The sequence below is a fragment of the Leuresthes tenuis genome, unplaced genomic scaffold (assembly GCF_036924035.1).
Source record: "Leuresthes tenuis unplaced genomic scaffold, fLeuTen1.0.hap1 SCAF_15, whole genome shotgun sequence".
NCBI lineage: Eukaryota > Metazoa > Chordata > Actinopteri > Atheriniformes > Atherinopsidae > Leuresthes > Leuresthes tenuis.
Window position 1 is genome coordinate 26367322 of NW_027325369.1, and position 21593 is coordinate 26388914.

Consider the following 21593-nt stretch of genomic DNA (forward strand, 5'->3'; position numbering starts at 1 on the left):
CCTTCCGCTCTGCCGCACATCAAAAGTAGGGAAAATCACAAATGTCCCACCACATAATCAAGTGCAACGTGTTTTGACACGAATTCGTATTGTCGTCTGCCACTGAATGCCTCCACACATCAACTTTGTTACACATCAAAGCAACACAACTGAAGATCCATTCGCAGATAGATGATGAATTCTTTATAAAATGTACATGATAAGTTATTATGTGATTTCCCTTGTTTATGATTTTGCGTTATACATTGCAAATGGTAGTACGATAGTTAGAACTAATACCACTCAATATTTTGTTCTGGCTGTCTTGAGTTTATTAGTATTTGGCTTCCTGTGACATATCACCATATTTCAGATGTGTCCCCCCCACTCCTGACCCTCACTTTTTTTTCTTCATAATAGGATTTAGCATATCAATGGCAGATTAGTTCGTTTAACAAAAGCTTACTACTGCAAAGCCCCTTTCCACTCGTCTTTCCAGCCTGACTTGTGGACCTCACACACAGCTCCTCCATGCCCCTGTCTTTGGTGTGCGTGTGTGGTCGCGCTGCTCGGGTGAATGGATTTGCGTTTGAAGATGACAAAAGGGATGCTTAGTCACTATGGCCTTTAGAGTTGTGTCTAATAGCATGTGTGGATGATAATGTGTGAGGGTGCATATGTGCAAAGGAGCGTGTTGGAGGTGAATACTTTATTTTCACATCCCAGGAGTAGAAAATGTGTATCAATGAGAAAACGATTCATACATGTGTTCACCCACAGGTTAGACATCAGTTAACACTACATCAGAATGATCTGAACAGCACATTGTTAAATCTGCCAATCTATTGTTCTTGTACCTCTGGCTTCCCCTTGTCTCCATGGGGCATGGAAAAACTTTGTTTCCTCTGCCCTTAACCATTACATATTTGCCTGCAGATGCTTCTGCACTGAAATGGGACATATTCTGTACAATGGAAAGTGCTGCACCAGGGGCCAAGAGGAGGTGACTTGAGCTGGATAGACTAATGCATCAACCTCAGTTTTTTTTTTTTATGTGCATCTGAGAGCAAGTGAGTCTGACTAGTGGAGGAAAGCCCTATGGCAGCCAGCTCAGGAAGGATGCCCCCCTTCTCCTACCTTTTGTGGTGATGGTTTGTGCCTTATAGCATCAATCACCTCAAAGCGTGACAGGGTTTAGGATGTCTGTATGTCAGAAGACAGGGTGAGTTGGGAAATGTTCCATCATGCAGGCACGTGCCTCGTTTGACTCAGAACTGTTTCCGTATATGAATAAGCTCCTCATGTATAAAGTTAAATAAGTTTTATACAAGGAAAACATTATCACAGTTGATTTCAATAATCATACTAAAACTGTTGCTCGTAAACTACAATGAACAGAAATGGATGGTTTAATTGTTTGTAATTTTTCAATCAGAAGATTTAATGGGAACTAAAATTTCACAGTTGTGAATGGGGTGTCCTGTGGTGTCTGGCACCAGGGTGCTGGCAGTAGTTCCTTTCCCTATTCCTAACCTGTGGGTTATAGGATCTTAATTGGGCTTGTTTTTGTGTTCCTCTCACAATAGTTGAGGTACTCGTGGTCAGGTCTGTATGATAATTATTATCACAGATATTCACCTATATGAAAACACCCCTGGCTTTTGGTGGAGGTACTTGTTAAGAAAGCCTAAAAGTCAATCATTAGATTATAAGAGGAGTTTGCATCATCATAGTGGCATGAAAATGAATAGAGAAACACGATGGAAGTCAGATAAAGGACTCTTTCATTCAGAACCAAAGAGGAAATGTCAAACTGAGCGTACGCTTATTGGATTTGATAATGCCTGGAGCCTGATCATATGTATTCAGGACAGTTTTAGGTATATTTTAACCACAGTGTTTGTAGCTGTCAAAAACAGCACATGCTTTTGTTTCTCCTGTGTTTGTTGCGTGTTCAGCTGTGCATTGTACAAGCACTTGATCACAATTGAGGTTCCTAAAAGATAATGAAATCTTTTTTATTTGATTTGAAACAGTTCAGAGTAATCATGAACAGACAGACAGTTCATGAATACTCTTGTAAACACTCTGTGACTGATGGGTCTCGGAGGGGAAAAACTATTTGTCATGCAAGAAGTGTTTTTTTTTGTCATGATGATGTAATTTTCTGAGAGGCTTGATCAGTTCTCGCAGTGTCTATCCAACCACTAAACTAGCCAAAAGTACCTTAAGAAGCCTCACTTCCTTTGCAAAGATATATCTTAACGTTCTGGTGTTTTATTCTTCTGTATTTGTTGACCCAAGTCATCTGATGCGCTCATGTTTCCCCAGCCATCAATTTTTCTTTCCGTCTGTGTTTCTTGGCACTTACGAGGCTCCAGGTGTCTTATGTGTCCCCTGCCCAGATTCTGCACCAACCCCTGGTGCTCACAGGCCACAATGGCATTGTTCAGCTTGGCCCATTGTACATGACCCTGGTTCAGGGGGAAACAGCTGTGCATCTTTCAATACCAGCCTGCTTGGCATCAAGACCAGACTCATGTCATCATGTAAAACTGCAGTTTCCACTTTGATGCAAACCATACAGGTCAGCTTCAAACATCCATCCAGTGTTGATCGACTTTTTCCGCATGGTCAGGTGTGTAAACTTGTTGTTATTCTATGCAGGTGATTCAAACCACAATTTTCCTTTGTGGTTTGAAAACTATGAGTGAATAGAGGAGATGAGTGTCAAACAGGCATTCCAAATGCAGAGCCACTGTATCGCATCGATGTGCAAGCTTCACTGCCATGCCTACACTAGAAATATGCATATGGGGTCACATAATGTCATCACAGTTCTCCCCTGGTGATAAAAACATTGCTCTCTAAGAGATTATGGGCTGCTCTCGATGCAGGAAGTTACTCAGTTTTGACTAGAGCTGCACTTCCTTTGCACTGATTCTTCTCTTCTCCTCTCAGAATGTTTACCTCCTGTTTCTGCCAGTGTCCCTCTCCCACCCTCATAACCTCCCTCTTCCTTCATTATGTCACTTTATGTTGATTATTGACCACTTTGTTCAGGTTAGTTCCGTTCCAGGCCCTGGCAGAGGCAGTAACTGCTGAGTTGTGGGTCATAGACATGCAGGCACACAAATAATTTGGCTTTTTGTTGGAAATAAGTTAATTTGACTGTACACAATTGAAAGATTTGCTCATAAAAACACAAAAAAGCAGAGCACGTAGACTTTATGAGTTGATGAAAATAAGCGCGGGCCACTTGTTTGGTTATAATGAAAAAAATGAAATCAGTATTCACTGAGGGGTCCTTTCAGTTGCATTTGCTCATACCTTGTAGTGTAAATTCCTTTGAAATGAGGAAAGGAGGTCTGAGCAGAGACTCATTTCCTGAGTCACTGGGTTCAGAATACTCCAGTTCGTTTACCAGTGCTGATGTAAGCCACTGGAAATGATGTAATATGAGGATGAGGAGTTTAGTGTATTTGTTGCAGTTTAACTATAGAACAGGTTGTAAATATTAGTCAGGTAAACCAGATTGATCTGTATTTCTGTATTAGATGTCAACCCACCACAGCAAAGTAACTATGAATGTCTAAATGTTCTATATTGGACATATGACAACATATTACTCATGTTATATCCTCACATGTATCTACCTCACATGTATTTTCTCTTTAGTTTCCAGAGTGTGGCTTCTTTGGCATGTATGACAAGATCCTCCTCTTCCGGCACAACTTAAGTGATGAGAACATCTTGCAGAGGCTGACCTCAGTAGAAGACATCCATGAAGGGGACCTGATTGAGGTGGTGCTCTCTGGTATGTATGCGAAGGATCTATTGCCCAACGTGTCATGTTCTGTTTTACTCAAAGTTTCTGCACACTCTTCTTCTAGCATCTACGATGGCTTCAGTTAAAACAGGAGAGAAAAGGCCCCTCGATGAATTGCTCCTCACCACACCCTCTTAATTTGTTGTTTCTGACAAATGTAAAAGTACAGAAAGAGCTTTTAATGCCAGTCACAGTTTATACCCATGTTATGAGTATTTACAGTCAGAATCAGGCAGGATTATATAGACATAGTTAGTTCATGTTTAATGCAGTTGCTTGAAGTCAGCAACAAGTGGGAGTTGTATCAACTTAGATTTATCAGAGAAAGACCTAGCGGGAGACTTTTAATATATTTGGATCCACATATTTAGAGAAAGGGGAAAGACCAGACACAAAGTTGAGATAATTACTCATGCTTGCAGTATACACCCAATGAAAACTTGCCGAATATGGCACTATATTTTATCTGGACTATTTTTCTGTCCTTTTTTATATACAGCTTGTATAACTTGCAAATTGCCTGATGGCACAATAATTGTTCAGTCTGCTGCACTCCAAACAGACTTAAGGTCATGCTTCTTAGACTTCCAAAACAGGAGCAAAATGGATACAGAATTTCTCTTAGCAGTGTAAACCAAGTGTTTTATAGTCCAAACAATGGTTAAAACTGATACATTGCTTCTCTTGCTATATTTTTTGCCAACTCATAGTTCTCTCCTTTCAGTAAAAACAGCCTATTAAGTTTTGTTCAAGATACGTGCAGTACTCACTAAAACTTTGCTGTCCAGAAAAAAAAGAGATCTTGAGCAATTCTATGTTATCAGATGAGTGACTGCAATAGAACTACGTAGCACTCACTCACTCGCTGTTAGTTTTGGTATTGTTGTCATTCTTCCTCATCACAGTGTCCATCAGAGTGTCCACATCTGTAGCAGCTGAACAGGTGCCTGGCTTTTCTTTGACATTTCCTTTGATCAATGAATCAGCTTTCTTTGCAGTGCTGTGACCAGCGAATGGCTCACAGTTTCAGAGTTGCTCTAATCTGCTCTCCTGCTCCACCTATCTCTATTGGGAGGCACCTGACACCACCTGTGCTGAGAGTATTGTTTGCACGGATTTAGACAGCGGATGATCACATAGATTCAGGATATGCGGATACTTCGGGGCTGAGGAATGTAGACTTATGACTGGAGAACTTCCTTCTTTTTGTTTCTCAGTGTCTGTGTTTGTCTTGTGCGCTCTTTGTTTCAGTCTTTGCAGCTCTATTTTCCTCTCTTTCACTCCCTCCTACCTCAGCAAACGTTATCTGCAGGTGTAAGCTCCAGCAGTGGGGCTACACAGTCCATACCCTACCTGATGAATTCTGCTGTTGAAGATCTAAGGTTTGCTACACATGCAACTTGTGTGTTTTTAAATTTCACCTAATACTCAATGGATGTCATTATAGGAACAGGGAGATCCACATTCCCAGGCCTGTTTGGTTAAGAGAAAATATTAACCTTTTCTGACCCACAATTTGTCTCCTGTCATCTTCTGTTCATTTTCCCTTAACCAGTGTGTTGTTGGATTATATGTCTGTCAGAGAGAGATGATCCAAATATCTTCTTGTCTGCAGGAGGGAGGTAGAAGTGGTTTTTCTTGGCTGTGAGCTCAAAGAAAATGGCTTGTTTTTCCTTCAGTAAGTGATTGTAGTAGACCCATGGAGTGTAAACAGGCTCTGATGCACTGGACACGGCAAACACTGCACTGGCCATCTCAGCCCATGAGATTTGAGGTTTGGCCTGACCCGATTGTCCCTTTGTTCTGTTTTTCGCTCCTCTTAAATTTCCACCCACTTTCATAAGCTCCTCATCGGCCACCACAGGCAATGGGAAGAGTGTATTTTATAATACCTTCTGTTTGTCATAAATAACAGCAAACTTATTTTCATCAAATGGAAAGTTTTGGACTTCAAATGGAAGCTCAGTGCCCCATAGCAAACAAATAGAGCATTCATTCTTGCTTGAAATGCTGCGAAAAACAACGTGTCGAGTTTATGTTTGGTGTTGTTTGATGCTAATTAGCAAGACGAGCATTACATAACACTGTGACTGCTGAGAAGAGGCCAGTTGTTTTGCAGACATGTGTGAAGAGCTCATGAATGCCGCCTTTCATGTCTCTGTGTCATGGAGCTATGTTCTCCTCGTGACATGTGACCTGACGCAGTTCTTTCATCTTTTTTAAATCAAACCCAAACTGCGAACATCACCCCACAAGCCATGGCGGTTCCCTGAAATGGAGAAAAAGTTGTCCAGAGTCATACCACATGATCGTTTCCAGTATTATTAGTACTGTATATATAAATCAGTTGAGAATTTTATTAGTTCAAGGTACTGACATTAAAATTAATTTAGTTTTACCTTAAAATTTGGAAGTGCAAATGTTGTATTTCTTTTCAAATGAACATTCAGATCAATTCAAAATGAATGTTTCTATCACCTGAAGTCTGTTAGTTTTCTTTCTTTAAGGAAGTTTTCTCCTTAATTATTGTCATCTCCTCAGCTGAGACTGTCCATTATTTGATGCGTTTGGTTTAGCTGCTTCAAAGAAAGGAACTAAGACGAGCTATATGATATCACCATTGCCACCACTCAAGTTTTGCTGCTTAACTTCAGTGTAAAGATTAACTATCACCTTATTGGTCACTGTGGCCACATAAATGATTGCACGGGAACAGCAAGGAACAGGGACAGAGAAGCTTTAGTCACGCGCACAAAAGATTGGCAGTGTTCACCTCCATATCTTAGTCATCTTCACATCCATGATGATTCACAGACATGAATAACCAAGACTTGCTTCCAACAATGAGCTAAGAGTGTCTTGTTTGACACATAACAGTGGAGAGTTGAAGGGAAAAATAAGAAAGAAACGGAACGGGAAACATACTCAGAGCTGTGCTACATTTGATTATTTGTTCATAATAACATAGATATACTGATTAAACAGGATTATTCTGCATTTCTTTGTTTTTCTTATGGGTGTGTCTTATCTTTTGATAGAGGAAATGAATACTTTGACGTTGTGTTGTTGCAGATGTGATGCCCTCTACTGCAGCCATGAGGATATAGCAGCCATTACTAAAATGAATTTAATTGCTGATGTGTAAAGCTGTGTTTTCCTTACTCAAACTCCACTACATTTTGTGTGTATGAAACAGCTCCCAAATGCACGATGAATAAACCACTATATTCTTGTCTTTTGAATTTCTTTGCCGTCTTTATTATCTTTATTTACTTTCTAGATTTGTTTTGCTAATTTGTTTGAGTTAAAACACATTTTTTTCCCCCTCGTTTCCAGCTCAAGCCACAGTTGAGGACTTCCAGATCCGACCCCATGCCCTCTACGTCCACTCTTACAAGGCCCCCACCTTCTGCGACTACTGCGGGGAGATGCTGTGGGGTCTCGTCCGGCAGGGGCTCAAATGTGAAGGTTAGAAAGATACACAAAATATGAAGGAATTCTGTGGAACCCACTGTTTATGGGCTGTCAGTCCTCTGACCTCTTAAAGATGTTTCACTGGATCTCACCAGAGTGCTGCCCTATTTCCCAAAAAGAATTTTGGAAAATTGATTGTAAAAATCCAGTGCACCGATACTGTACTCTGTCTCTCACAAAGATGTACAAACAAAGCACATCTCTGACCTTGAGAATGTATCAGGGAGACACATGCAAACAAGACGGATTTGGTCTGGGAACTGTAGCCATTTAAATGCTTGACATTCATATCCCAGTGGAGTTATGGCATGCTGGCTTGCCTCTCACGTTTTGTCATTGTTGAATCAGATTTTAATGAGATCCTGTTGTTTTAATGACATTTAATTGCATTTGAAGTCCTTGCTGACCAATGATTAAGTTGATTCATTCACTTGTGAAACATGGTCATAAATTCTCACACTCTTTTTATTGGTTGTGGTTGATTAGCAAAATGAAAACTTTCTTCACTCCCACTTTTTTTGGCACAGTATTTGTAGTTTCTTTAGACTGACGTGATGTGTGTTTTTTGTTTTGTAAGGATGCGGGTTAAACTACCACAAGCGTTGTGCCTTCAAGATCCCAAATAATTGTACTGGAGTGAGGAAGAGGCGATTGTCCAACGTTTCACTGCCAGGACCGTCTCTCTCTGTCCCACGAACGTTACCTGCTGAAAATGCAGTGGTTGTCCCAGACGAGGTGAGTTTTGATTGAAGGGGGTGTAACTGAAGTGGTGAAGTGCAAAAACTTCAAACTATTGAAATCAATTCCCCTGGGAATGAAAGGCAAAGTGTTGTGTGCTTTTGAATCCTCACACATTAAATGTACTGGCTTTAGGTATGACATCACTCTAAATCAGACTGGAAGTCAGGTGAATCTACATGTGTATGAAGCACGTTGTCCACATGCACCTCCCAAGCTCCATCTCCACTATTAAATGTTTCTAAACTTATCATATTTGGCTATTTTCCATGGCTTAACCTCCAGAGCCACGTTGTGGAATACCAGTGATGCAGAAAATTGAATTAGCCACACTGGGCTCGGTGGAGAGCTCCCAGTGAGGTCTTATGAAACAGCTTTTGCATAAGCCCTCGCTGGAATCTTTCTCTCTTGTCTGTGTCCATGCAAAAGGTCATGAGGAAATGTGATTATGCTAATGATATTAAAAGACCAGTTAAGTCCAAGTTTATGTATCTATTCACTTGTTGGCAAAAAATAAAGAGAGTGTCCCTCCCATTTATGTCAGGAGCTTCCAAATTTATTAATATATGTACATAAAATGAGAACTAAAGTCTCACATGTGGTAAAACAGGACAGATTTAAATAACAAATTTTAAAACTTTGTTGATACCAATCAGAATGAGAACAATGTGCAAAGTGATGTTCATGCTTTTTGACAAATTTCTTTTCCTTTTTTCAGTTATTTCTGCTGCTTCCTTCCATTCAAATTTTGATTATTCTAACTTCCATCCATCTTCCCCTTTTTCCATCCATCCAACCTCAGCAACAGCGGTCCCATCAGGAGGCAGGGAAGCGCATTCTGTCCTGGAGCGGCAGGCCTATCTGGATGGATAAGATGGAGAAGACGCGGGTTAAGGTGCCGCACACCTTCGCCATTCACACCTACACTCGGCCTACAATCTGCCAATACTGCAAGCGGCTACTCAAGGGTCTATTTCGCCAAGGCATGCAGTGCAAAGGTAAAAATAGATATCTGAAAAGTTCTGTCCAAAGCCTCTGTGGTTTATTTAAGAAAAATGGCAGTGCTTTACCATAATTATCATGTGCCAGATTGCAGATTTAACTGCCATAAGCGATGTGCTTCAAAGGTACCAAGAGACTGTTTAGGGGAGGTGGACTTTAATGGAGGTAAGCTCCTAAAGTGGAGAGCCCTTTTGAATGTTCTGTGTCTGCATAGATGACCTGAACATATCACTAATAAGTGTTATTACTCATTATATAGTCTTTTCTTTATGGAGGAAATTGTTAATATTTGAGTTGACAAACTTTCAGGCACCATTTTATACTGTATATCAGTAATATCTGTAATTTCAAATTGTTTATTTGAATTAAATGTGTAGAGCCAGCCAGCCCTGGTCCAGACTCAGACACCACTATGGATACTATGGAGGTAGACAGCAGCGACATGGATGGTAGCAGAGGACTGGATGATCCAGAAGAACCGTCAACCCCAGATGGGATGTTCGTCATGGATTCCCCATTCACCGATAGAGAGAAGGACGAAGAGCCCATCAAGACAATTAGGTGTGAAATTATGATTTGATTTATTACAGACTGTCCAATGTGACACATTTTATTTTCCGCAGTGATGAAGCTAAAAAATGCAATAACGTTAATTTTTTTTGCTTTTTAATGAAGTAGAGAAACAAATATTGGAATCACTCAATTATGATGAAAAAAATATGGAATCACGAAGCAAACAAACTAAAAAAATCTGATTATTTGTTGCACCTCCTCTGGCTTTTATATGAGCTTGATTTCTTTGAGGACTTCATCATTCAGGTTTAAACTCTTGTAAAGCACTTGACAGATGAACTTTGCAGGATGGAATCTTGTCACGGACCTTTTTTATTTATTTTTTTCCATCATGAATTTTTAGTCAAATAGAGATCAGGAATGTTTTGCGGGCGATGCCATTGAACTGTTATGTCTTTCCTTTAGAAAAGTTTGACTTTTGACTTTGCTCTGTGGCAAGATGCATTATCATCCTCCATCAAAAAAAACTTCTTTCTATTGATGGAATTAGATAAATGTCCAAAATCTCAAAGTACATGTGCATTTACTATAGAGGCAATGACTGCCGTCTCCCCTGGTCTTTTACCTGACATCAATGTGCTTATTTTCTTCACACAGTTATCTCTATATGTTTAATTGGAGCTGCACCATACAAAAGTTTCAGCATCATCTCTTTGCCCAATGCAGATGGTTGATTCATCACAGAAAGTCCCTTTCATCCAGCCCATGTCTGCATCTCTTTAGCTCACTGTAATCTTGTTTCCTGTGTAGATGTTTGTGATGCTTTATGTTGGCTTCTCTGGATGGAAATCTCATTTCCTTCAGACAGTTCATTCTTAGTCAAAAACTTTGATTTTTGCCTCTGCCCATTTTTAATTTCTTTTGTTGTGCATTTTCTGTTTTCAAGACATATTGTTTTGAGTTTTCCGTCTTCCTTTGTCGACCAGTACGTTTCTCTTTCACAACCTTCCCATTTTGTTTATACCCGCTACAAATTTCAGATGCAGCTGACTGAAAACTGAATTACTTACTCTCTTGTTGGGGCCATGTTTCCTTACGATCAGCTTAAAAACAGCTCTTGAAGTTCTTAAATTACTAATTTCCATAGATAATTTGTTAAATAAATGCAAATTATAAATGTCTAAATGTTTTTCTCTACTTGAGCTTAAGAAAAATGTAAACAAATCAAGATATGAATATTTGCATTAAGTTTTGCTTAAATCAAATTGTTCTGTGTCATAATTTCAAATAAAATAAAAAAATTCTACAAATTTGTAGACCAACCAGAAATAGACTGCTCTGGCTGTAGATGAATTCAATTATATTAACTCAGTATTTGATTAAACCGAGCCATATTGCATTTATGCTTTTATCTTTTTTCTTTTTCCATGTGTTTAGCCCTTCCACCAGCAGCAACATCCCTCTGATGCGGGTGGTCCAGTCCATCAAACACACCAAGAGGCGGAGCTCCACAGTGGTGAAGGAGGGCTGGATGGTTCATTATACAAGCAGGGACAACCTGGTAAGACTGATAACCCCAAACGCCCAACAGAGCCCAGTCTGAAATGACTGCGGTTAGCCTGAATGCTGGGCAAAACTCCTCTCCCAACCTGTTCTCATGTGTTGAATTCAGCACGGAAGGTATTTCCCTTGTGAAATAAAATCTTACATTTCTGTAATGTCAATACAGGGTGTATGCTAGGCTAACTTTGTTTTTCATTTTCCCTTTAACAGCGGAAGAGACATTACTGGAGGCTGGACAGCAAGAGTCTGAGTCTCTTCCAGAACGACACTGGAGCCAAGTTCTATAAAGTAAGCTTGAAAGGATCACCTCTGTCTTGTTCTTGGAAAAAAAACCATCTGTTGTCCTTTACACAAACTGTAACATTCATTAAAATGTCAGAAAATAGTTCAGCCTGATGCAGGTTGATTCAGTGTTGACTCTGAGGCGAACTGTGTTTCATAAAGTCCTTGCGATAGCTCCATAGAACTGACAGTTCACCACTTCTGATTGAAAAGTCTAATACTGAAGTCATTTCATTGGAATACCTCATATTTTCATATTCATGAGTGAAAGTCTGGCATACTTGTGAGGTATGTAAATAAAAGCTAGTGTTAGCCATGTGACTCAGCTTAAGAGCGGTGGTGTTGTGACTGTAAACTACAGTGAGGTCAGTTCCGTCCTCTGAAATTTCCCCAGTGGTTTTTTCACTCAGCTCCCCGTCTCTTCCCCTGCATGAAGTGAAAGGCTCACATCACTCACAGTTGCTATCTTTTAGCTGTGACTAACACAACAGATGGGACATTTAAAGGGGATTTGAAGAGAAAGTCAGAACTCTGGGTATTTGGATTTGCAGGTACAAAAAAAAGAGGAATTTGTTATTTTAGTTAACAGCTGGATTCTATAAACCAGACATTGAGATTCTGAGTTTTAGCCTTTTTTGAAAAAATTTCAAAAAAGGCTAAAAACACATGTGCTGATTGAAATGCTGTAATGTTGATGTGTAAAATCAGTTGTGGAGAATGTGTGACACTTCCCTCTCTGTGGCAGCACTGTTAGTCAGTCATTGCACAGCCACAGGGGCTTAATAGAGCAGTAATTACACACTGAGCCCTGAGGGAGGGAACTACAGCCTGCAAGGTAAAGACTTCCACATGTGTGTTGTGTGTGTAGAGAGATGTGGGTGTAATTATTCTATTGTTCATTTTGTTGTGTTTTTTTTTAATCTTTGACACCTCTGAGTTGTAATCAGAAGTATGTAGCAGTGGGATGGTGTGTAGGCTGCAGAATTTCCAGTTCATTTGTTCACATGAATCTGTGTCAAACAGGTGGGTTCATACATAGCTGTTATGTAAAGTTCTGGTTTTCTCCCTTTTTTTGCTGTCTCCATCCACATTGGCTGTGAAACAAGACTGAAGAAAACTTAATTACATCTCCCTTCTATCCCAATTATTCTGTCACACCCTGCATCCCCTGCCACTAAAGCCTCGGAGAGGAAACCTCAGTGAGGACAGACTCCTCAGGGTGTGTTTACTGGCAACTTTATGTGGTTCTTTACTATCAACTTGGCTTTGAACTATGTTTTAAAAATTCAGGAGATTGGTAAATTGAAGGTATTGTAGCTGCAAATCCCATTTTTCTCCAGTAGCTGGTCATTGTCCTACACATGTTGACTCAGAACAAAAGAGTATTTATCTGCGGTAGAAGATATGCGATTTTTTTTTCCTGTACACAAAGAAAAAAGAAAGTTCTCTCAGGAGTATCTTTTTGTTTCTTTGCTGAGGCCACTCATTTTCTATAAGTTCATTCAGCATCTGGGAAACCATCAGTCTTGTGCATTTTCCTTTTATTTCTCTGAAGTTTCTTGCCTGCTGCTCATCAGCGTGTGGCCAACTTCCTCCCCTTTCCTCTTTTCTTTATACCTCCAATCTGATTAGTGGTGGTTGCTTGGTGGCTTGCGTGCTGGGCATGGCAGCCATTTTCACCATTTGGAAGCCATAACGGCTCCTCGTTTGAAGATGAGACCCCTGTACTTGTGGCTTTCTCTGAAGAACCTTTCATAGGGTGAGGGGGCTTCTCTGTGTCTCAGTCCTGTCACACTGAAACGTTGCGCCCACACACACCCACTCACACTCTACCCTGTGGGGGAACGGTAGTTGCCTTGTCTTTCGTCTCAGTGGCTGGCGGTAGCGCCAGCGGCTCGTGCTCAGATGGGGCCTCTAACTGGCTCTGCCTTGTAATCAGGCAACCAAAGCACTTCGGCCGCAGCTGAGCCCGCTCACGTGACCAGGCCTCGCTAACCACAAGCACTTCATCTGATACTGTGTGGTGAGCCACGCGGAGGGGACAGCGTGTGCCTCTGGGAGCCCCCATTGGCTGGGAATTCTTTCTTTCTTTCTTTCTTTTTGTTTTTGACCCTCCCTCCTCTCTTTGATTTGACAGTGAGTTTAAAGGGGAAGGGGGAACTTTTAAAGTGTGCTGCAAATGTCCTTTTTGTTTGGGCTCCTAGAACAGAGAAGAGGGAAGGAGAGAGTTAGAGCTGTGACTGCAGAGTGTGGAGACTTTTTAAATGTGTGAGTGTGACTACCCATATCAAAAATTATTTTCTTAATTTGTAATTTGTTTTCTTAATCTTACTATGTTGGTATAACTCTGCATTGTTTAATTTAAAATGTGATGAGATTATGTTTTGATTTATTTGATTTGTATTTGTATTTTTGTTTTATTGCAATATTTTTCTGGTCAGCCTTTTATTCCTGGATCATTTCTTTTTGTGAATGCTTATCGGATAATATACCCCTTTCCTTTTGATTTCTTATTTCATGCAAGTATGGATTGGCATGTATCCGTGTTCATGTTTTTTGGTGTCTACCGATGTTGGAGTCTTTCTCCCTTACACTTTTTCATTCAGGATGAATTGTTACACCTCAGTGAAAAAAAGAAAACCTTCAAATCTCACTCGGTATTTGTTTGAGTAGTGTAGCATGCACATCATTTCTTGTTCCCTCTTGTTTTTCTTATCAGTTGTTCCTCACCGCTCCCACAGGAAATCCCTCTGTCCGAGATCCTCCAGGTAGAACCATTCAGAGACTTCAGTAATCTGGCCCAAGGTAGCAACCCTCACTGCTTTGAGATCATCACAGCCACCATGGTTTACTATGTAGGAGAGAACAACGGCAGTCACTACCATAGCCCTGCTCTGGCTGCGTCTGGAGTCGGCATGGAGGTGGCCCAAGGCTGGGAGAAGGCTATCAGACAGGCCCTGATGCCTGTCACCCCTCAGCCCAGTGTGGCCAGCGCTGCTGGTCAAGGCAAAGATCATAGTAAGTTGAATTTATTCCATCTCTCCAGTACAAAAGATGTTGATGCATCCGTGTGTGGAATGGTGAGCTTGAATGGGAAGTGGTCACATTGTTAACATAGCTCACTGTGCCACTGTCTTTGATTCGTGTTTTCACTTTCAATGATGATTTGTAGTTTTGCAGGGCTTTCCTTGCTGGCTTTCTACCTACCAGGCGCATAACAATTGAGAAGTGTTTCTTACATTTTGTGTGTTGAAAGTTGCAGGTTTGCCATGACTTTTGATTGCCAGGGAAAACCCAGCTTTAGTGCCTTCGTATAGGCCAAAGGAAGTGAGACTGTGAAGTATCTGTTTGAAAATAACAGTAGTGACAAGTGAAGTGACAGAATGACTGAAACTGCGTGGGTCAAGACAGAGATGTAATAGTTTTAGAACAGATAAAAGCAGTCTGAGCCACCCTTTGGGGCTCTGTAGTTGTGAATTGATCATAGATTAGTAATTAACACATAGGTATAACAATAGAAAACTAGTCTCTCATAAGAAGCTACAGACCTGAATAAGACACTTTATGTTGCTTTTGGAACCGTTATATAACTTCCAAAGTTACACACTGATCTGGATTCAGTTATCTAGAAGAAATGGATGAAATCTTGGAACTATTGGTGTCATTTATGTGGTCCTTTCTGTCAGTTGAAATCAAAGCATGTTTACCAAGATTGAAATTAGATTCTTGTGTGTACCATTCATTTTCTTCTTGCTTTTATCTCAGGCTATCTGGTCATTGGCTAGTCGGCAGTATTAGCCCCTGTGGCTGTCTTAATTCCCAGCTTCGAAATGCACTGCATACTTGAACCACTCAGTCACACATAGTTCTCCAGATCAATTTTATAGCCAATTTATTGTGTAATAAAATGCTTCATTATGTGGGGCTGTGACTTATTGCATGCAGCTGTGATAAGATTGAAGCTTTCTGAAAGGGAGAAATACTAGAATGTGAGCAATGCATCTCTCACTACAATTACTTTAGGATTTACTTGCTGCCTAGTGAATGAGTAAAGTGATGTTTTTCAGCTTTTGAATGTGAATAACATCATGTGTTTTCCCTCCAGAAGAGCTATCCATCAGCATATCTGTCTCCAACTGCCAGATCCAGGAGAATGTGGTAAGTAGAGCTTCTTTTTTTCATTGACAAGCTATTGCACAATTTCCCAGCACAGCGTGCAAATTCATGCATTCATGTGCTATTAAAGTAGCTGTTGTGGTGAGAGCAGAAACTGTATCCTACAGTTGCATTTATTAAAACAACCAGTGGAAGCTTTTATGCAGCATAAATGGGGAAGCTGCAGACTCTTCTCTTTTTTTTTTGGGTCATGGGGATTTTGACTCAGTTCCATTTCTGCACTGAGTGAAAGTTAAATATTTGGCAATACCAAAAAACATTTTGGAAAAGCAGCAATTTAGCCAAACCATAGATGATGTAATTGCTAACAAGTGCCAGTTTCAGCGAGGAAAGTTAACTTGAATGTTTCCACAAGTAAGATACAGTCTGTAAGTAACAATTCAATTTATAACTGTACAGGATATTGCCTCGGTGTACCAAATATTTTCTGATGAAGTGCTGGGATCAGGCCAGTTTGGCATTGTGTATGGAGGTATGTTTCTCTTTTTCTTGAACTCTGATCATATATACTTTGGCTAAACTGTATTAAATAACATTTTGTGAGTTTTGTTATTCTTTTTCACACATCTTACACATCTATATCATTTTAGGCAAACACAGAAAGAGTGGCAGAGATGTGGCTATCAAGGTTATAGACAAGATGAGATTTCCCACCAAGCAGGAGAGTCAGCTAAGGAATGAGGTGGCCATATTACAGGTAATAACAGAATCCATCTTTAATAGCATAAAGCATAACAGTGCATAACATGTACTTTAACTATGACAAGCCTCGTGTGGAGTTGTGTACCATGCTCAGGATTTTAGAAACAAATATGCCAAATATTGTATCTGCTTCTCTTTAGAATCTGCATCATCCAGGTATTGTTAACTTGGAGTGCATGTTTGAGACACCAGAGAGGGTGTTTGTTGTCATGGAGAAGCTGCACGGCGACATGCTGGAGATGATTCTGTCCAGCGAGAAGAGCAAACTACCTGAACGTATCACTAAGTTCCTCGTCACACAGGTCTGTGCTGCTGAAACATGATTCTCTTCACTTCTCTGCATCTCATGTTGTCTTTTTTTTTACCTCTCAAGCATAAACTAGTATTCTCCATAAGCCATCATTACTATATTTCCTCATAGAGTATAGATTACAATTACAGCATACCTCATTAGCCTCCAGTATTTCATGCATTTAAGTTTCTTTAACTCTTGCTAACATAATTCAAATCCATTCCACTACTGTTTTATCTGTTCTTTCTCCTAACTTTTCGTGTCCTGTTTTGAGGTGTTATGAGCCTCTGCTCCAGCTCTAAGGCCTGATTAGTCTTTTATGGTGAGCTGATTGAGGGGAATTGTTTATGAGATTGGTCCGCATGGCATCACGGCCTCCTCCCTCGCTGTGGATTACAGCCTACATGTGCTGGTGGCTTTGTGGCTTGATTAAAGAAGCAGTAGGCCCCTAGATCTCCACAAATTCTGGGTCCCAAACGGGAGCGGGGCCATTAACAACAGTCCCATTAGCTGCGGCGGGCCTGGCTCTGATGTGGTGTGGAGGACTTCTGTTAAAGCCAGGGTCAAATGTAGGGAGCCAGGCGCTCTGTGGTTTTGGTACAGAGCCATAGGCATACATTTGTGCATTACTAACTTTTGCCAGGCCTTGTGAATATAGATGAGATGATGAGATGAAATCATTTGTCTTTATATGAATGTACTGGCCAAGATGGAAGCATTTAGGGGTATTTGTATGCTTACATTACCACTACATTTCCATATGACTGCACCATAGATTCTACTGCACAGATTAAACAAACAGCACTCTGTTTATAACACAAGGTTTATACCATTGAAATGTTGTAGAGTTTACATAACAGTACATCTGGATATTTTGAGCTAAATCTGAGCGAATGTGACTTGTGTTTGCAACAGATCCTGGTAGCCTTGAGACATCTACACTTCAAAAACATTGTTCACTGTGACTTGAAGCCTGAGAATGTACTGTTGGCCTCTGCAGAGCCTTTTCCTCAGGTACAAAAATCTATATTTGTGCAAGCACGTTTTTGTTCCCTTTAGTACATTTTTGTTCCCTTTAGTACATTTTTGTTCTCTTTAGTACATTTTTGTTCTCTTTAGTACATTTTTGTTCTCTTTCTAAGAATTTTCTCAGACCATACCTTTATTTGTTTCTGCAGGTAAAGCTTTGTGACTTCGGCTTTGCCCGTATCATTGGTGAAAAGTCATTCCGGAGATCAGTAGTGGGCACCCCTGCTTACCTGGCTCCCGAAGTTCTGCGAAGTAAAGGCTACAATCGCTCTTTAGACATGTGGTCAGTGGGAGTCATTGTGTATGTCAGCTTGAGTGGGACCTTCCCTTTTAATGAGGATGAGGACATTAATGACCAAATCCAGAATGCTGCCTTCATGTACCCCCCTACTCCCTGGAAGGACATCTCAGCTGAGGGTAGGATGACAAAGAGTTTGCACTTCCTTCCAGCCAAAACCCCAGAGTACCTGATCGACTCTGTCTTTTAATTCTGTATTCTGTTGTTGGCTCAGCTGCACCTGTAGTCAAACTGAAATTCAGACATAGAGCTTCAGAAGTGTCCTCCCCACCTACACGTCTGGGTCGTCTAAACTTTTTACTGACTCTTCTCTGTGCTTGAGATGAATCACTTTCAATTCTCCCCAACTGTCCAAGGTGCAGCTCCTCCTACATAAAGTGTATAATACAGAATGATACTGTAAGCCAGCTGAAGTATGCTTTGATCTTACCTCGATGCACTATTGACTATTCACTCTTTTTTTTACATCTACTCGTCTCTCCAAAAGTTAAAACATCTTGAACTGTGTATAAATATGCTGTTACTCTCATAAATGATACATCCCATAGATTTAGTTTACTGATATGCTTTACATAACATTTGTTTCCATCACAGCCACAGATCTGATCAACAATCTTCTCCAAGTCAAGATGAGGAAGAGATATAGCGTGGACAAGTGTCTCAGCCATCCCTGGTTACAGGTGACGTGTCTTTTTATTTTCTTCTCTTTAAATGACACTTGTATCAAATGTATCAAAAGTCACACATATTTTCAGAGTTGTATCATGGCTGAATATACTAAAAGTAACCTGAACATTAAAAATGATGGTGCAAATGGGAAAGGCTAATACTCTACGTTCAGGGTCCAAATTTGCCAAAATATAAACAGGCAAAGGCTTAGGAAACAGAACTCTAAGTCAAATAAAACAAAACAAACTTAGATAATCTATCTATGAGGAACTATGTTTGTGCAGGAAGCAGCAGTAACCCACACAACACAAACAGAGAACGGTCTCATGACAAACATCAGCACATGTTACAATTGGGTAAAAGAAAGCATTCTCACCCTGTAGCAGTTAAGATCAGTTAAAAACATTACAATTATTCATCACATCTTTAAGAAAATGCATTGGGAAGGGGAGGTTTGACCCAAATTAGAAGAATTTAGAGAAAAGATGAGCAATAAGAGTGAGTTGTTCCATTAATATTAGCATTTGTATCAAAATTTCCAGTTTGAAGTTAAATTCACACTTCACTGGGACTCTCCTGTGTTGGAAATCCATACAGAGGAACCCTACTAATTCCTTAGGTAGTAATGCTGCTCAAAGAGCCTGAAACTTCAATATATTGAAAAGAATTATTCGAAATTGGTCAGTTGCTCACTCAGTTGGACTGCCCATACTGACAGGACTTGTGTCTCTTTCCCTCAGGATTATCAGACATGGCTGGATCTGAGGGAGTTTGAGACGCGGAGAGGCGAACGCTACATCACGCATGAGAGTGACGATGCACGCTGGGAGGAGTATGCAGATGAGCACAGTCTTGTTTACCCCAAACATTTTATCATGGCTCCCAACCTGGATGACATGGAGGAGGACCCCTAGTGGCTCAGGGGATTTACTGCATCACATTTATTGATGACAGGGATTGTCACAGGGACTTTTTACAAGAAGCTTTGGGACCTGCAGGTTTTCCCTCCAGAACTGTTTGTTGTGGAAACAAAGAGAAGCCAGTCAAGTGGCGAAATGCCTCTACAGGGGCTTCGAAAGGAGGAAAAACCCAACAGAAGTTGTAGCACGATGCACTGCTACAGTGAGCATGTGGAAATGCATATCACAGAAACACATTAAGAGACTGTCAGGAGAGAGGAATGTCCTTTCTTCTTCTTTCTAAAGTGTGAAAACATTCCATGGATTTGCTCAAGTTTGGTTCATTTTTGAGAACAACCACGAGCTGAAAGTTGAGCCTGAAAGCTAATAATATTAATTTAGACATAATTTTGGACAACTTTGCGCAATTATGTTTTTGGTGTAAGAGAGGAGATCAGCAAAAAAGAAAAGCTCACACCAGGAGTAAAGGGCACTATTCACAAGGGATTTACAGTCTGAGAATGAAACACATGATGAGTTTGTTCTCATTTTTGAACTGTTTGTGAGACTGTCCTTTGGCATGAACTGGAACTATCACATGTATGTTTTTTGTATGTATTCAGTAATTGTGGTAGGTCTTTGCACTATATAACTATTAAAAGTAGCAACTGAATAGAAACTCTTTTCGCTGCTATGGAGAGCGAATAGTTTTTATACTTCTACTGTTGCCGCAAAGTGAAGAAGTGTGATAATCAGCGGAGAGTTTATGCAGCTCACACAATATTAGCTGTAATTATTTTGAACCAACATGTTGTCAAGCTGGATCTGTTACTGGCAGCTAATAGTGTGTAAGTTTTATCAACTTTCCCCGAAGAAATAGACCCCAAAATATGTTAACAAATGTTTCAAACTAGTTTCATCACTCAACATTGTGAAGTTATTGTGAAGACCATAATCCTGAATTTGGTAGATCCAGTAATGAAGCCCATACACATCATCAACATGAGGTTAAAAACAGTGGACTCCACAGCGTCACGTTTCTGTGTCCCATTTTTCTATTTTTGCTGTTTTTGTGAATGTGACTATTGAATCCTCCACTTCTGGAAAGTGTTTTGATGCTCTGCAGGTATCTGAAACGTTGCTTTGCCAGAGGTGGCCAACCTGAGTTTTACATAAAACAAAATGTTGTTTGTTTCCTTGTTTATGTTGTGCGGACCATTTCATAATCCTTTCTGTCTACAAAAGACAAATTAGAAATTGGGTGTGATGACAGTTTGAGTCACATGGGAGTTTATAGAACTACAATCTTGTACTTTGCTCTGTTTCTGTGTTTTGGGAGAATGTTTCTGTTTCCTGTTTTCATTTTCCTGTCTTTGTTGCCGCTGGATTGGCAGGTGTCAGTGTTTTGTATATTTCAGTACATACAAATGGAATAAAAGCTCAACAGTAAATGAAACACTGCCGTAAAACTCTGAATGTCTCTCAGTTCTTACATTACAAATAGTTGAATGAAATTAATCTAACTTCTAGTGAAGTTGTCACAAAGTGCAGGGACAGGCGTCAGATTTGTGTGCACAGATACCCCCAGCTTGCATATCGTGTGATGGATTGTAATGTGTGAGTGATTGTGTGTGGCGGGTTCACATGTCATATCCCATTCTCTGCAGCTGGATGTGATTGTTGCACAGATCCAAGCACTTTGCAGAGCCAGTTGCTCACCGCAAGCGGGTAATGACATAGTTAAAGAAGGTGGTGGGGGATGAAGGGGTTTGTTGAAGACTTTGAAAACACTTGTGATAAAAGTTATTACAGAATCCCTTCAACAATCAAATGAGTCAAGTCCATATGATTCAAATGTCATTTTCCTGGAGTATACTTCTCAATGGGCCCATTGTTTGAAGGTACTGTTCATCATAAACTTCTACACAGAATAAACAGCTGCCATTAATTTTGAGCTATCTTTGAAGTTTGCTTCCCTTGATACCAACTGATCCTGCTTTTTCTTTCCTTTTTTTCTGCGAAAGATACTTAATACTGCTGTCCTCTATCAGTTTCTCTGAATGACTTCAAGATGTGGAGTTACTCTGCAGGCCAGTTGACCCCATTAACCTCTGAGGGGGAACATTTTTACACTGAACAGCAGTGTCC

The 21593-nt window shown here is 40.3% G+C and overlaps 1 protein-coding gene across 2 annotated transcripts in view; it reads left to right on the forward strand.

The window, feature by feature from the left end:
* Positions 1-20916, forward strand: part of prkd3 (protein kinase D3) — a 37501-nt gene extending 16585 nt beyond the window's left edge. For both annotated transcript variants that reach the window (XM_072365977.1, XM_072365978.1), the window contains 17 exons: positions 3658-3796; positions 7145-7276; positions 7860-8017; positions 8823-9018; positions 9110-9187; positions 9400-9583; positions 10973-11096; positions 11309-11386; positions 14122-14398; positions 15486-15538; positions 15956-16028; positions 16147-16253; positions 16399-16560; positions 17466-17564; positions 17729-17996; positions 18472-18557; positions 19287-20916. In XM_072365977.1, the coding sequence (XP_072222078.1) occupies positions 3658-3796; positions 7145-7276; positions 7860-8017; positions 8823-9018; positions 9110-9187; positions 9400-9583; positions 10973-11096; positions 11309-11386; positions 14122-14398; positions 15486-15538; positions 15956-16028; positions 16147-16253; positions 16399-16560; positions 17466-17564; positions 17729-17996; positions 18472-18557; positions 19287-19460 (2388 nt within the window). In that variant the 3' untranslated portion in view covers positions 19461-20916. The remainder of the gene's footprint in view (positions 1-3657; positions 3797-7144; positions 7277-7859; positions 8018-8822; positions 9019-9109; positions 9188-9399; positions 9584-10972; positions 11097-11308; positions 11387-14121; positions 14399-15485; positions 15539-15955; positions 16029-16146; positions 16254-16398; positions 16561-17465; positions 17565-17728; positions 17997-18471; positions 18558-19286) is intronic.
* The last annotated feature ends 677 nt before the right edge of the window (positions 20917-21593 follow it).